The sequence below is a fragment of the Harpia harpyja genome, chromosome 6 (genome assembly GCF_026419915.1).
Source record: "Harpia harpyja isolate bHarHar1 chromosome 6, bHarHar1 primary haplotype, whole genome shotgun sequence".
NCBI classification, from domain to species: domain Eukaryota; kingdom Metazoa; phylum Chordata; class Aves; order Accipitriformes; family Accipitridae; genus Harpia; species Harpia harpyja.
In genome coordinates this window covers 36,388,373-36,406,092 of record NC_068945.1, presented here as the reverse complement: position 1 = coordinate 36,406,092, position 17,720 = coordinate 36,388,373, and the positions used below count along the sequence as shown (strand labels likewise).

Below are 17,720 nucleotides of genomic sequence, written 5' to 3'. Positions count from 1 at the left end.
AATCTATGTCCCTGAGTGCTGTGCATGTTTGGGTGAGCATATTATGCCAGTTTATGAAGAAGCTGTTTCTGTACCAAGACATATCTTTGATGCTCAAAAATGTCAAGACATAATGGACAGAATTAAATAAATTTAGAAATTAACTTCACAGTGCTGTCTCCACATTCTGAATACTCTCATCCATTTATATCCAGCTTTACTGTTAGATAACTCCAAGAAAGTTTTACTGAGCAAATATATTCTCTTACAGAAAGAGCTAATGCGTTCCCCTGTGCACACAAAATAGTGGTACTATTTTGTTCACATACGTTTTTCTTCACTGAGAGAATGTGTCACATCTTTGAATCACATTTGCTTTATCTGCCTAGTAGGAAAAAACACATTCCCCCCAGGAACACTTACAGTCAGCCTGGCTGTGATACAGAAGGCTGTTTTAAATGTTCACTGTTCATTCCATAACCCTAAAATACCTTGCAATAAAAGAAGACTAGAAGACAGAAAGTCAGTATGAACCCAACACCTTCTCTAGAGCATCGACTGGCAACAGAGCAAAGAGGGAAGATACAGAGGTAAGCCCGACCATGCTGTCCAGTGGCTCAAGGCAGGCAGAGCTCCTGTCCTCTGAACTCAGGATTCAGCTGGGGAACCTCCCTGATGCAGGAGAATTCAAAATGAGGAAAACAGCCACTTCTAACATGCAGCAAATTTAACTCCATCAACAGTTTGCAGAAGAGTCATTATACTCCAAGTGAAGCTGTACTGGTATGCCACATGAAAACCGAGTAACCCATAGCACTGTTTTTGCTCTCTTATTTTTCCCTTCACCTTTTTGATCAGCACCCAAAACCATGCAGACCTATGAGACAATCCAGACTGCCTTACAATTTCAGGCAAACGATACAACACACACATAATCTGTAAAATGCATTAGCTTTTCTGCACTGTATCCTTGTAATTATTTTGCTGTTTATTCTGTTTAGAATTTCACATAGACGTTCTGTGACTCTAACGAAGATTAACTTTAGAAGAATCGTATCAGTTCTCCTAAATACCATCATCCTGTTATTTCCTTTCACAAATATACAGCTCTTACCTGTACATGAATAATCATCAATGCGTATATATCCTGTTTTGCAGATGCACATAAAGGATCCTGGTGTATTTACACACATGGTATTCTCACGACAGTAGTGCCGTCCTTCAGCACACTCATCAATATCTGTGAATAAGGCAAAGGGGAACACGAGTCAAATTCAGCGGCGTTCTTTGCAATCTCTCGATACACCACTATTCACTTCCATCAGTACTGGGTTAGACTAAAAAGTTACTTCAACAGCAATGCATTTTGGAAAGTTTGGGGCTTTCTCCTTTAAAAAAACCTGCTTGAAGTGTTAAAACAAGACAAGCAGCATGAGCTTTCTGTGAACAGCTGTTAGTGGAGTTACAAAGAAGATTACATTGGCTTACATCTTTCCTGTTGAAGTGCCTACGATGTTATTCCTATGATTTAAATAAGAACAAACCCAAAATAACTGGGGTCCCAAACAGCAAACCAACTGCCTCAGCACTGCAATGTCATCCATCACTGTACCTGTACAGTCACTGCAGTCATCAATATACAAACACACTACTATAGGCATACTATATGCCTTTGATCTAACAGGTATTATTGTTTGGGAAGAAACCGTAAGGAACATGGTAAGATCTGAAAAGACACTGGAACTTATTATAAGTTTCTCTTAGAACTATAAAGTAGCCAATCGGTAATTTTAACATATATAAACACATATATCTATATCTATACATATCTACATACATATGTATATAGATACATATACACACACCATATCTGAAAGGAACCTGAAAGAATCTGATTTATATAAAGACCTGCTCTGACAAATTGCAACTTTATAAAATACTTGTTGGGGTGGAATACCTGCTGCAGTGTAAAGTCCTAGAGCAAACTCCAGACATAAATCACTGTAGGCATGGACTTCAAAAACTGATTGGTTTTGGTGTTCCCTTCGACTGCAAAATTAGATGTATTTCTTGTAGCAGGTTATACTTCAATGATAAGACAGAGAAAGCACCACAAATAACAAAAAAAAGTTCTGCACACTACTATTATGCCACAAAGAAGAAAGGCTATATTAATTTGGAAGTGCTTAGCAGCATGCTGTTCCTGTAATAATGATAAAGACAGCATTACTGAGATGCTCTGTACATCTAGTTATATTATCATGCAATGTGCCACTGAACCTTGCTAGAAAAGTATGTTAAAAATCAAAAGGGTGGGTTGTTGGCTTGTTTTTTTTCCTGCTCATCAGTTTTGATTTCCTCCCTGTTTTCAATGATGTTTACAGCTTTCAGAGTTGAAAGTAAAATCTCTGGATGGAAAACAGTGCTGTGGTCCACAGTCTGATGATAGTTCAAAACAATAGACTGGATATATAAACTCAAATCAGGGTTGACTTCTTAATGTTGTGATGCTAAATGTCAACAGTGTTAACTCCTGTACTTCACTCCTGTTTAGGTCGTATGCTTATCTCCCAATTCTCCCTCTCTTCCCAGTGTCTTTAAATCAATAGCTATTTACCAACTGCACTCATTGCCTGCTTTTTTTTTTTCTTTTTACATTCCCAGAAGAAAATTTGCCTTCCAGTACAAAACAATGCGACACACTGAATATTAGTGATTCTGATTTCCTAACTTCATTCAGTTTTGAAAAAAACTTCTGTTTTCCCCAGTTTCTCTGCCAAGTGCAACCGTTCTGCTGGAGAAGCTGGCGGCAGTTGGCTACAAACCATGAAGGCGTCCACCGCGAATGCTCAGGGTGGTAAGCCCAGCCTCCTTTGCACATTCAGTTCCTAAGAGTTTCACAGCCAGTATACTTCAGCTGGTTTCCTTCCCTTCCTTTCCCTCTAAGCTCTGCAAGCACAGAAGAATCATGGCTCTATCAGGGTGTTGGATTGGAAAAGCTGATTTTGTAATTTTCATGTACATACATACACAAATAAACGTGTATTTAGAGTGAGCACAGTGTGTATACTGAGGCTCAAAACACATTTTGTGAAAGTCATCTAAGAAAGAAAAAAAAAAAAAAAGTGACGCTATCACAAGACTACCGCAGAGGCAGCTGGTTTTGCACAGAAAGTGGAAAACGGCACAGATCTCCTGACATACAGATGTTCTGCAGAAACATAAATGTGCAGTATACAAAACCCGCCAGCAGTTACAACATATGCCTCAGCTACTACCACAAACGATGCAACTTGTGTCTTTCATAATTCCAGTTCACAACTGGTGTGATTTGTATTTGAATGGTGTTGATTTGTATTTAAGTAACAACATCAGTCTTCGAGTAATTAGAGGCCTTATGTTCTTGGCGTCAACAGCCTGCCTAGGAGCCGGCTTTGGCACCCTCAAAAGCATTAAATAGAACTTTCTGAAAACTATATTAATGATTGCTTTGGCATGTAAATAGCCACAGGAGACCCAAAACATTAATGGTTTTCATTTTGCAGTGAAAAACTTAAAGCCAGAGCTACTTTGATTCAAACCTCCTAATTTAGAAGTGTTCTAAATAAAAGCTTTCATTTTGCCAACATACCACATATCGAGGTTTTGCACAATGTTTTATTTATAATCGCCTTTATTTCAAAACCTTGCTTGTTCAATTGTTAAAAAAAAAAAACAAAAAACCCACAACTCATCAGGTTAACTTTGAAATGTTTCATTTGAACAAATCTGATTTTTTTTCTTCAAACTGATTTGCAAAGATATCATCTGCGTTTTTTACACGCTCACTGGAAAACAAAACTCTTTCCCACCCAGGTCTCTAGAAAGCCTGTACAGAATGCTAAGGAAATAAAGTGATTATTATTGCTACTATCACATTATTATATTACATTGGCACCTGAAGACACTAATCAAGTGTCAAAACTCCATCGCTCTATGCCATGGACGCACAGCTGATAAGAAGCTGCTTTTACAAATAGGTTGCAACTTTAGCACTAAATTACATTGCCACTGGATGCAAAAGATAATTAATACAGAAAGGGCAAAGTAACAGTCAAATGACAACTAGTCACCCAGAGATTGCCTGCACTAAAAACATGTGACTCCATTCCCCCTTTAGCAATCTATGTGCAAACTTTGTATACATTAGGGTAAGGTATTACAGATCAAGGAAGACTGAACTGGGACAGGGAAAGAGCCCAACATCTGTTCTCTTTCAAAGCTACCAAAATAAAAGCCTTTTCATCCTGCTTACTGGTTGAAACACTGGTGTAGCCTTTTATTCACCTTTAGATACAAATGCACTAAGTACAACAGCAAACCTGATGCATTTCAATATCTAAGAAAGCCTACAACATTTATCTTAATTTTCCCCTGCCAAAAAGCCTAGTTAGCATATTAATGCACATTAATGTCTTACTGTTTAGAGTAAGATGCTGAAGTCAGTTCAATAGGATGAATGCACCACTCCAATGGCTCTACACATTCAACAATAAAGATTTGTGTGCTTGAAGTCTGTGATGTGATACTGAGCCACCAGCTGTGATGTACTGACAACAATGTAGTCATGGAGATCATCAACCTGCTCTATTCCCAGTGGAACAGATAAAAGAGGCATCTCTGGGAAAATTGGTTAGTGCAAAAGTGTTTGGAATCTGCACTTCAATGATTTATTTATACTTGCAAAAACATCAAAACAACAACAACAACAACAAGCCTTTCTTTATCCCCCCCAAGCACTCAAACAAAATTTATGCAAAATATATAACCCAGGAAAAGTTTCCCTGTATCCCTTCCTCCTGCACCCTAATGAGTTTGCTTCCCCAGAGTGAAATTCCCAGTTATGTTTTACAATCCCATTAATGAGAACTTGACCTGCAATCTATAAATCATTGTTGACTAAAGCCTCATGCTAGCAAACAAAGCCTCTCCTTAGGCCTCACTATCCATCATTGCCTTTATCCACCACAAAAGCCTGCCAGAACAAATGAGTCTGGTACTAAGTCAGTAAATCTGGGCTGTAAAGAGAGAAGGCTATTTCCAGAACTGAGGATCCATTATGGATAGTGTCCTGCCTCCAGCCATTTCCTTTAAAGCTCAATGGCATCAGTGATCTCCCTGGTCACACTTACAGAGGCACACGGTGGCCAGGGAGATGATCTTGTAGGATTTTTGCAACCAACAACATTAAGTACCTAGGAAGAGAGCAAACGGGAGCATAAAAAGCTTTATTTACAAAAATGGTGCAAAAAAAGTGCATCAAAAATTACCCTGAACACAAGAGCAGAGTAGATTAGACCTACAATTTAAAAACAAAACAAACAAAACCCCACGGGTTTTGTGTTAATGAAAGGCTCTGTCTTCACAGCCCATAAATATGAAGCCCCACATTTACCTGCTGAAGAGGGTAATGCTTTTCCACCTCCCACACACAACTTCATCAGCAAATCTCCATCCTGACCTGAGGGCTCCACTGCTAAGAGCAAGGGCATCATTTACCCACTATTCCTGTGAATTTTGGGCCTCTCTGCTGAGAATCCCAAGGACGGATGCCAGTAATGATAGTCACCATAAAGGGCCTTCAGGCTCTTGTTTTTATCTCTCCTGACCTGACTCATACAGTAATAGACAAGCTGGGAAAGGTTGAGACTTTCTCATCTGGTCCCTGACCTAGAAAAAGGGCATTGCAGGATCAGCAGGTGTTTCTGACCAATGAAGGGACTACAAAAGAGGAGAATGAACAGTGACCGATCACAGCAACCAATACCATTGAAAAAGGTAAACGGGGATTTAAAACCAACACAATCTATCCTGCATCCTGGACAGGGTCACAAAGGAAAAAAAGTTCTGAGTAAGTTTGGTCTTGCTCACCTTGTCTCTCCTCCCATCTTCAACCCACCCCCTCAACAGCCCCTCCTCCTTAAAAGAAAAAGGATAGACCGTAACTTTCATAACTTTGAAGCCAGCTCCCACCAGCTTACCCATCTGTGAAAGTATTGGTTTTCTTTCCTTCCACCACCAAACACACTAACTCATTCTCAAACACTTCCTTCCCAATTGCTCAAGTGTTTAGTACGTTAAAACTTCCCAGTCCACTGCTCCAATAAAAATGGTCTTAGTAGGGTCTCTCCCACTTCCCCGACCATATTTCCAAGCTCCTATTCTCTCCAGGCTCCCTTCACTTTCAGCTACAACTTGGTTTCAATATCTCACGTGCTTTGGTTTCCACAACACTATCCTCCTATGCGTCTCCTGCGTATACCCTTTCTCACTCAATGTCTAAGAGGACAAAATATCTCGGGGGTCTGGCCCAGCCCTTGCTCTTCCTCCTCCCAGTACCATTTCCAGGCTCTCCCATCACCAGGCAAGCCTATGGTTTAACTACTACTGTTACTCCAGTCAGTCACAAACTGATCACTGTGCTTCTGTTTTGTTTTGCTCTATCACATCCAGTGCATCAGTTTTTCCAACTGACAGAGTCCACAAAGGATGTTAACATCAACGTCAATCAAAATTGTGTATTTTCTCACAATCTCCCGCATTATTTATTCCAGGTGACTGCACCACCATAGTTGTCATCACTCATACCCTCTATAGATAATCTTCAGCTTTTTCTTCTCCTTATATATATAGCCCTGTGCCTTCAGTGTTACCAACAGCCAGTAAAAGGCCTATCTCCAACAGCAAAATTACCAAGTGGTCACGCGTATACAATTTACCTCTGAAACTGGGGGGTTTGTTGTTGGGTTTTTTTATTATGTTTATTTTTGCCTACCTTTCTGCAGTTGTGTGTCTCTTCTTCCCCCAAAGAGAAAAGCACTGAAACCTAAGGAATCATAATATAACTAACTTGGGGAACCAACTACAAGAACATACCCCATGTATTGAGTTAAAACATACAAACATAACCTCAAGCATACACAAAGGCCAAGGAGAAAAAACAAAATAACCTTCCGCCAACCCCACCACGCTGCTCCCAGCAAAGAACTTGGGCCACTAACTCACTGTAGCAATGTATAGGGAGGGTAAGAGAGGAAATGGGCAGCTACTTGTGTCTATCGATTTTTATTGAATTATTAATGGACCTTTAGAGAAACTGGGTGAGTTGGATAAGTGTTAGCACTGTTGTAATTGAACTAATAAGAGGTCGTTATATCTTGACTAGACTGCTAAAGCATCAATTAGACTAAAAATAAATTCTAATTATGGCATCTTCACATAAGGTGTGTTCTTTCCTCACCCGTAACTAAACTGCATAGATAACACATACACACATTGTATGCATCTTGTTGCCTTTCCCTTCATATTATTTTAAATCTCTGATCTTTGCTTAAGTTCATGATTTCTCTGTCCATCTCCTGCAGCCTGAGAGGGGGCTATTAGGACAGAAAATACTCTTAAAATAAAAGCAAAGTCACTCAGGGTCTACATTCCTTGACAGAAGCTCTATATAGCTTTGAAAGGACACAATACAACATTACAGCATTTCAGAAATATCATTTTTAACAGTACAAAGAGTTGTTTTTATTTCAACTTGCCCCAGTTTTTGGAAAGGAAGACAGACCGTTGAGATAAAACTGTCCTTGTTAAACATGCAGTAGTAGATACTGTTCGAGCTACCCATGCAAGTGAGACTCTTGGAAGAAAATGAAATCTTCATCTCAGTCTCATGAAAACATCACTGGACCCCACAGACATTATGTAATTTAAAAAATATATATCACACAGGAAATTTTTGAAAACAAATATTGTCTGCCATCAGGTAATGTTTTACTTGGCAAACTGCATCTTCTTACTATTTAATATCTTATAATTAATTCATATGGTAGTGTATACATGATAAAACAAGTAATTATATATAGTTATCTGTCAGACATGAAAGCATCCCAGGGGGCCTTTCCTTAGGCACCAAATAACTAGTCTGATGTAGCTGCATACTGATAATAAAAAGGATGTTGTATATGATTAATTAGTGAATTCCAAAAATAAGAACAACTTACTGAGACTCCAGTTCATGACCCATCCCCCTTCAGCACTGCACTCAGTCAGAAATAGGTCTTTAAATTTGACTTGCAAAATTATCTCTTTCTTTCTTTTTTTTTTAAGTATGACAGCTTCTCATCATTTTGAACTGTAAATGTCAAGAATTTATAAATACTTGCCACTGTTAGTGGTTTCGTTTTCCCCTATTTTAAAAGGGGAACAAGGAGCATTAATATTTTTATACAGAAACTACAAATATATATTAGATTCTTCTCAGGAAAAGACAGTGCAGACTGTATTGCACATGTATATTTTAAAACTCCTCATTGGAAGACAGATGCACGCGTAACAGGATAGTACCTGTAAGCTGTGGTAAGGGCCCTGTGGGTGGGTTAGACTGTATTTGGGGTTTGGGTAGGGTCTAAAGCACGCAGCACATTCCTGCAAGCTATCCAGTAGATTACTGCCTGCTCTACAGAAACAAGTGGCGATACCACAACTCGGCTGTCTCTCAAGCGACGCCACACTAGTTAGAGTACCGTAACAGATACAATCCCTGTGGCTGCTATTGTTCTGCACTCTTCATAAAAGAATATTTATCTTAAATTCAGTTTGGGTTCATGCCAGGCATTTCTGTGTCTTTGTTACAGCTCTTGGGGATCCAGCCTCTACGTATCATTAAGATGTGTCGCACTTTTAGATTGAGGTTTTAAAAGTTACAAACGAAAACCCACCAGTTGGCTGTGGGTACTCTTCAGCACAGTGACAGCATCTAGTTCTTTCAGTAGTCAAGGATACATGTCGCATCATATTGGCCAAGTACAATAATCAACAACACATTTTTTCTTTAAGCAAGTGTAATATTGAGAAGAGCGTTTCACCCCAGCTACTAGTGAAAACTGGAGAGAAAGGAAAACAAGAACAAAATTAAGGCTTCAGTTTCTTTTCTCTTTTGCTTTGAGATTGCAGATTTAAGCAATTTGTATGAAAACTTTCACCTTAATTTCTCATTTAAAACCAAAATGCAACATATGCTTTTATTGCTGGTGGAAAAGGGCTGCTCTCACTACAATAAAGCATCACCTTACGAGGCACTGCTAGCACAGCGGAGTTTAAAAAAGTTTCCAAGAGACTCCCTTTATATGATTAGTTTCAGCTTTTTTTTACCGTAGTAACATCACTGTCACTCTTGGCCAATGGTGGATGATAGAATCAGTCTGAACACACTTCCTGTAAAAGTAATTCAAATCAAATAACACTGAATCACATCCTGCAATTTGTCCACATATAAACTATCCCACTGCTACAGGCAGTGGGACTATCTGTACCCCAGTATGCTCCACACTTTATATCCCTGGTGTCAGGGATACTACTTGTACACTTTAAGCTAGGAATATGCTTTATTACCTTCCTGAATAAGAGCCATGGCAGACAAGAAGGATTTGGCCCACTCTGACACACTGACACATTAGAACTGGCCTGATAATTCTTCATATTTAGATTTCTTAGTAACATAATGATGGAAATAAGATGACACTTATTGCCTTTGCTGAGAAAAAATATTAATAATTAATAATATATTAATACTGCTTAATATTAATGTTTAATTTTAATATTAATAATGTTTAATTACTTTTTAATAGAGATTTGGAAATAACATTCTGCCCTCCTGGAGCGAAAGTTTTTCTTTCTGCTTGAATAGTTTTCCAACCCAACCCAAAATGACAAGGTAATGACTCAAACACTGCCAGCTGATGGAGACGGAAACCTTTATTTCTTAGCTATATGTGATACTATTGCCACATCTCACTTCTTACAAAAAAGAATTTATGTATGATGAGAGAAGGTTGGGTGACCTTCCCAGTTTAACAAAACTAACAGTACTGCAGAGCTCCTAAGCAGGACTCTCACCGAAAAAATATGGTGCATACCATGAAGACAGCAAAGCTAGCAAATAGCCCAGTACTGGTTATTAAAGACCCAGAGGACTTAATAAAATATATTTTAATACTCTGGGGTTTATCTCTATTACAGAGGTCTCTCCCTTCCTTACACTCTCCTCAATATCACACTTGCTTAAAGAAAAAATGTGTTGTTGATTACTGTACTTGGCCACTATGATGCAACACGTATCCTACTGCAATTTGATTACTATCTTTTATCTTTTGTAAGATTTCTTCTCTTCACCGCAATCCGTAGAAATCAGGTGTATTCTGAAAATGTACTTTATTTTTGTAATCCAGTAGTTAAAAACAACAATATTAACAGTAAGGTTAACAACAGATTGTACTAATTAGGTAAGTGAAGAAGTGTAATGTTTTTGCTGTTAGGGAAGAGGGTTGAATAATGCATTAGTATTTTACCCAAACACAGGGATAAATTAGTAAGTCTTTCCAAGCAGAATGAGTACAGCTCCGAGCTAAGGGAAACCTGAAGAGGTCCAACCACGTGGCACTTCGATGGGCTTCAGACATTTATTCTGGAGAGAGACAATTCATCCTCTAAGACTGCTTACTTCTCTCCACCGACTAAGACTCAAATCAAGCCAGCTTATTCAAAAGCAGATTTCTAAACTGAAGACCTTCTGCCCTCGAGGGACAAGCATCAGTGAAGCTGATGCAATTCTCAAATGTAGAAAAAGTCACTCAGTCTTTGGTCTCGTTTCAGCTGCTACACTTGAAACTTGGACAAACATGGCAACAGCAGAGAAACTAGCAGAGTTACTGAGGAAAAAGGATAAATTAGAATAAAAATGGAAAATGGTTTCACAGAAATTTGTTTCATAACATTAAATGATCCCAAATTGTTAAGATAAGTTAGCTAGGTTGTGTACTGCGCAACTAGTACAACTAAATGCCCAAACATCAGAAAATAAACATTATGGTCTACACACCCGTAAGGTAAATCTGTGATGTGTGGAGCATTGACCCTAGCCAGCAATTCAGCACCCACCAGCCGCTCACTAGCTCCCCCCTCCAGTGGGATAGGGGAGAGAATCAAAAGAGCGAAAGTGAGGAAAAACTCATGGGTTGAGATAAAGAGCATTTAATAAGTGAAGGGGGGAAAAGGGGGAAAAAAGTGATTCAAAGGCAATCACTCTCCAGCTCCTACCAGCAGACTGATGCCCAGCCAGCCATCTAGTAACAGCTGCCTTAGAAAGAGTAGCCCCGTTTGTACTGCCGAGCACGACGTCGTATGGTCTGGGATCTCCCTTGGGCCAGTTGGGCTCAGCTGTCCCAGCTGTGTCCCCTCCCAATCTCTTGCCCACCCCCAACCCACTGACTGCAGGGAAAGCGAGAAACGGAGACAGCCTTAACACCGTGCAAGAGCTGTTCAGCAATAGCTAAAACATCCCTGTTAGCAACACGGTTCTAGTCACAAATCTAAAACACAGCACCATACAGGCTGCTACGAAGAAGATTAACTCCATCCCAGACAAAATCAGTACATGATGTAAAACCGCCTCTGTATCAGGCAAAATCCTCTTGATAAAGCAGCAAATAACCAGTTTTTCTCAGATCACGGTCAGTTCTGGTGCTTACAAAAGATTACCGCATTCTCCTGTCTTCTTTCTTGAGCCTACTCTCCTCTTCTATTTAATCAGCAATCCTTGGCAACACTTCTGAAGTGAAATCAGATTTTGCACAAAGATAGTTGAGCACTATTATTAAATCAGAAAATCGGACTTCAAGCAATCCTTCCAAGTGCAGTCTCCAAAGGGTACAAGTAACACCTCCTCCCCAAACACATCTTTTGAGGACTGCCAAAAGCGCATGACAGTGCATGAAAACAGCTTAGGTTCAAGGATCTGAGAAGAATACCTAAAGCTGCCATCAAGCAGACTATTTGCAAACCCATCTTATTTGAAATACATATATATTTCACTCCTCTAGATGCATCAGAATATCTTGATAGGCAAGAGTCACAAACTTTATCCTTAAAAACTTTTTCAGCATAACTCCGCCACCACAAATGCAGTGGGCATTGAACACTATTTGAAATATCTCCCGGAGGGTGATCATTGGTTTGAGAGCACTGCAGGTGTTGCTTTGGGAAAAACTAATTACACTTCATCAGAACATCTGTTTTTGTAAAACATTGATGTTTGGTAGGCTGTACACCAAGGATGCTATGTTCAAAAGCACCTACACCTGGGCAGCACAGCATAATCCACACCCAACCTGCCCACAAGGTATCTCAAACTGCATAATAACCTGAGGCAGAAAATAGATTTCAGAGTACTTGGAATAAGGCTTACAGCACAAAAATGAACAATCCCAACTCTTTAAATATTGCTTTATACAGTCCTCCAAGGGAAAGCTAAATGTGACATAAATATTAACAAATATTATTATTATAAAACAGAAAGGTATCCACCGTAACAGTATCTAGAGGTGTCTTGGAAAAGCACCGGTTCTTTCTAGGACAGAAGCCAAACTCTTCCATCATTCAGATGAAATTTATGCAGCTTTTCCAGACCCACAATGAAACCAGCTTTGAATATTTTTGTTCTTCTACCTTAAAGGAGAAGTTCTACCAATGGGAGCATCATTACTTCTGTTTATTTTTTGAATTTGACAGTGCTGAGGCACTAATCAGTATTGTATTTAGTGAAGTTTGGCTCTAACACAGAATCAATTACATCCACTTTCGCAGTATATTTGAAGTTTGTGCAGTGCGAACATAGAAACTGCTGTCATACCCATGGGCTCCAGCCATTACAAAAAGCCTTCTCTGAAAGGCTTTGTGTTAACTCAACATTTCTACACTTGGCATTGCCCGTAATTAAAGCCACAATAATGGCACAGCGAAGAAAGGGTACGTGCTGAGAAGGGGAGGTTGGGACCATTCCAGCCTTTCAAGATGAGGGACAGGACTCGGAAGAGACTTAGTGTTAAACTATTGCTATTATGCCCTTTGCTATTACATTGTTTAATATTAAGGTAAGAGTCTCTTTCGAGAAATAAAAAACTCAGTGCTCAAAGAGACTCTGGGGCTGGAAAAAGGGTTACAATACTGAAAGTACAACTCTGAAGAAACATGGGTATTTCGGTCCCCTGACCTTCCTCTTCCACAAAAACAATCCTAAAATTTCAATCTGTAACTTCATTTTCCCTCCTTCCAGCATTATGACCTGAACACTCAGTCAGGGACGGCCAGCCAAGGCCAGGTCTGGACCCGTGAACCAAGCGTGCATAGTTCAAGCGTGGTGCCTACACTGCAGCTAGGGTACATAACGAACAGCAAAACTGGGCTGTTCTGCCTGCTGGGTTAGCTTCGCCCTCGGCTGGGAGAACCTCATCTGTCAGGGACCCAATCTCATAAGCTTTGCTCACGTGAGCACATCTTCCTAATGGGAATCCGCTATCTTCAATGTGAGCAAGTTGCTCCTGGATTGGACCCTAAATCATACACATTTTTAAGAGGGAATTTAATGCATCCAAACATAGTAATATGTAAATTTTTTTTTTATGTAAATAATGTGTCCCAACCTTTTATTCACTTATGCAAGTTTTTTGAAAGCACTTAAGCAGATTGATAATTACCACCCAGAAACAATGTCATTTGCCCATGCAGAAGCAATCAGGCCAAGAAATCTTCTCAAAAAGTCATCATACTGATTTCAGGTACTGCACAAACTGGTAAATCCACTTACAATACGAATGCATCAGTCTCACATATGATGACCTACTGTGTCCTCAACTAAATATTTCACCACCAATGCTGATCAAAAAGCTTCTTTTGTTTTTTGCTTACGACATGCCTAGCAAGTTCCACACATAGCAACAGACTCTAATTTGAGTAATGTGGAGATCACCAAGAGAGCATAACTTGTTTTTCTGCTTTCATTCAGCAGCGCTGCAGAAAAAAAAAACCTTCTTAAAGCACCTGATTTCACCATAACTCCATTGCTCCAGTGACCCACTCGAATAGGAAATGGCTGATGAGTTCCCAGAAATGCAGATCTGCAGCATAAGCCTTGGCAGAATCTCCAGGGACTATGGGATAAAACGTGGCTGATGCTGCAACACAGAACAAGCTCTACTGCAGGTCCTGATGTCAGATGCCTGCTGGGACATGACGAGGGGCAAGGGATTTGTTTCTGCCTGATTTTTAGTTCTACTTCTCAAAACAGGCTTCCATCAGCAGGCTTACCGTAAACATTAAGCAGAAAGGTATGCGAAGCCGAATTAATTATATGCTCCTTTACTGAAAACAGTCATGGATTCTCAAATCTACATCTACAGATGAGCATTCCCACTGACGTTAATGCAGCTACTAACTCAAGTAAGCTGTAGGCATTAACTTTTGCAGAGTTCAGCCAAAGGAACAGTCTTAAAAGGCCTTGATTCATCCCATTTAATTGCGCATTGCCAGAGAACAATCCAGGTATTAGGTTGGACTGCAAAGTACCGTAGACTCTACTCACAGATGCTTGACTTTCAATTTAGCAGGCTAAATCTGAACCAAACTGCTTATTAGTTAAAGGCTATCCTGCTGCCAACACTTAAGTTTATGGTAAGAATGCCCTGATAGTGCACTAGTATTATGTGTTTGCAGAATCAGAGTTTTCATGAGGAAGAGCAACAGTTAGCACAAAAGCTAAGAGATTGTGCAGAGGACTTTGGGTCTCGCTGCTGGAGTGGGGATGGGTTTTTTTTTTCACAGGATTACGCTAGATTGTAAAGACACAAATTATAGAAGCTTCTCTTCTGATTAACTAGCTTGTGGCTCCCTGATACAAAAAAGAACAGCTTAAATAATAAATCATTAGTCAGTTTGATTAACAATACTAGTATCTAGTCTATAGCATTTACTTACTTCCTGGGGAGACAGAATAGGAAGAGGCAGCCGTGAAAAGAGAAACTAAATGTTATACTAATATGCTATTCAAATGGTTGACTTTTAGGTTGCCTGAGTATCTGAACACCACAGAAAAAAAAAGGAAAACTTTCCTATGGAAGCATGTTTCTAATTAAAGACCTCAGCCATACTAACTTGCCACTTCAACACTGATCAGATTTTTTCTTTTTTTTAAAGAACTTAACTGGAGAGATAATAATTTTAGTTGATTAATAAGGTGCATATCTAATTCATTGTATTTAATAGGCCTATCCCTCTGACAACTCATGAATCAATACATTCATCCCACAGTAATCTATAGAGCGGAGCTAAGCATCTATACAAGTATTACCTTCACAGTAGGCATTGTCCTCTCGAAGAGCTCGGAAGCCATCTCGGCAGCTACAGACAGCTCTGTCATCTAGGTTTCGGCAGACAGAATGCTCCATACAGTTATGTCCTTCAGTGCAAAAGTCATGGCCTGTACAGAAACAAATATGATTGAGGGTTAAAAAGAATCCAGGGATTACAAAACATCCCTGTCAAAGACAGTCCTATCTTTTTCTCAGTTAGGTCAGAGAATACCTTTCTATTGTCCATGAGATACAGAACAATAAATTGTACCAAGCATGAAACGGATGAAAGGAGTAGTAAAGGCCACAAGAACAGACTGTCTCTAGGTCTTCGATTCAATTTCAGGTTATGGCATTGATCTAAGGCAGCTGGATAGGAAGCATGCTTAAATCCCCTTACTGTCTCCTTGTCATTGTTAAGTACTTTTACAGGGCACTTCTTAATTATATATTTTTCTTTATTTTCTTTTTTGTTTGTTTGTTTGGACATTTATAAAAGAGCTGAATAGCTTAGGCACTCAGTAGCTCGTTTACTAGTGGTATTACTTTTTTTCCTAGCGCTTTTTGTTCCCAGCTGTGTTTATAAAATCCTTCCACATTTAACCAAAAGTCTTTGATTAACATTGACCTGCTTTGCTTTTCTCTTCCCCTTATCTCTTCTTTTCAAGCTCCACTGACTGAATACTCTTCCCTGATTGAATCATTCTTTCCATTGCAGAGAAATTTATTTTTTAAATCTCACCTTTTAGCTATCCCTACTTCCTATTTTCCTATTTTTTCCCTTCCATTTTTCCTGAGTGTGACCATTTTTCATTGCACCTTAATTACAAATTTTTAAGATTCTGAAGTTCTTTTCCAGGCTGGAAAATTTAGATTGGACCTTTCAACTCAGTAGGTTTTTTTAAATTCCTTCTGTTTGCTCATGAAATCTAATGCTGCTATGTTGCTGAACACCATTAAATCATCCTTTATTATGCTGTATTCAAGCCGGTTGCAGTAACTGACTTGAAGCTTCCACAATTTCCATGTCTGTCTATAAAGGTGTGGAGCTTGTCTCCCTCATTGTTTTCTCAATATTTTCATTTGTTTAAAGTTTTCTTCTTTAACTGAAGCATTAGAATTGATCAAGCAGCAGTACTTCACTGTTGTTTTCCAATAAACACTTTCTTCTCTCAAAACCTCCCACAGAAGAACTGGGGAACGTGGGTCAGGCTCAGGGGACCAGGACCAGTGTAACAGCAACAGCTCCAGAATGCAAGCTGGAATCAGGCTGCAACACAGGCATCTTACAAAACAACAAACAAGTATTTGTTGGCAGTAAAAATTATTACTTTTATCACTCCACCTGGCTTCCACTTCATATTTTGCTGTGAAAGAGCTTCCACCCCTAACTTCACAGAGCTAAGTTAAATGAGCACTTCAAGCAGGACGACGGCAAAGTCTGCTTGGAGGTCAGGTCAGAGAAGTGTTTTGCACTTGGGCAGCTCACGAACAGCGCGAAGCAACACAAACCAAGCAAAACAAGACAAGAGAAGCAGAAGAACCCGTAAAGGCAGAATGTTTTACCACTGAGACCCAGTGACACGGTCATGATGCAAACATCACAGACCTACTATGATATGAGAGGCTGATGTTTTTCTTTCTCTCTTTCTTTTCTGCTGTGGATTGCCTCACTGTAACCTAGAGATACACTTAGGTAATGTTACTTAAATATTATAATTCACCATAGCTACCACAGTGCTGTTACCTAACTCAGGACATTAAGAAGCAAAAAGCTCTACACTTTTACTGACATTAGAGGGTCTTCAATACTCATTGATGACAGCAGAAGTGTGTATGTGTCAAGAGCAACCTCTGGCCATGGCAACATCTACTCTTTGCCTTTTTGTTGTCTTCCTCATCGAAGCCTGAGTTAATGACAAAGCAACAGTCTTATTTTTGGCTTTCCTGGCCTGGACTGGCTTGTGTCAGATTTTAACATTAAATAACTAGGAATATACATGTCATCCAGAAAGGGTGAGGGCTTTTCTACTGATTTTTTTGTTATCCTTAAGATTCTCAACAGTTATGTATCAACTGTATTAATAAACAAAATACATGCTGCTGAATAATAGCATACAGCAGCTTCTTGTTTAAAGAATAAGCTCTGTAGCTCATGAGAGGCCAAGCTAGCATGGTTCAGGGAGGATTGAAAATGTTCAGGAAGCACTCATCCGACATATATTAAAATTTTCTAGCTATACCAGGCACAAGAAACACAGAATTATTTTCTCTAAGCCACTGAAGATTTTATAGAAAATTATCATTAAAAAAATCCTTTTTGTTTGTGATAGACTTCAAGACCTATCAACTTCTCTTAAGTTCTTTTCCTCTACTTTCTTATCTCTCTGCTTGATGTGATTAGTCATATCCTTTGTGCTTGCACTGAGTAGCACAGAAACAACTATAGCTGCGCTTTTCTTTTCAACTGAAGTATACCTAAAATCAGCCCAAGAGTCTAACATCTTCTTTCATGCCAGGTAT

At 39.3% G+C, this 17,720-nt stretch overlaps 1 protein-coding gene across 1 annotated transcript in view; it reads right to left on the bottom strand.

The window, feature by feature from the left end:
• NELL2 (neural EGFL like 2) overlaps window positions 1–17,720 on the bottom strand; it is a 154,801-nt gene that overhangs the window by 69,117 nt on the left and 67,964 nt on the right. Inside the window, exons 12-13 of the mRNA XM_052790385.1 lie at window positions 15,197–15,325; window positions 1,094–1,219 (exon numbers count right to left, since the gene is read on the bottom strand). Coding sequence (XP_052646345.1) covers window positions 1,094–1,219; window positions 15,197–15,325 — 255 coding nt within the window. The remainder of the gene's footprint in view (window positions 1–1,093; window positions 1,220–15,196; window positions 15,326–17,720) is intronic.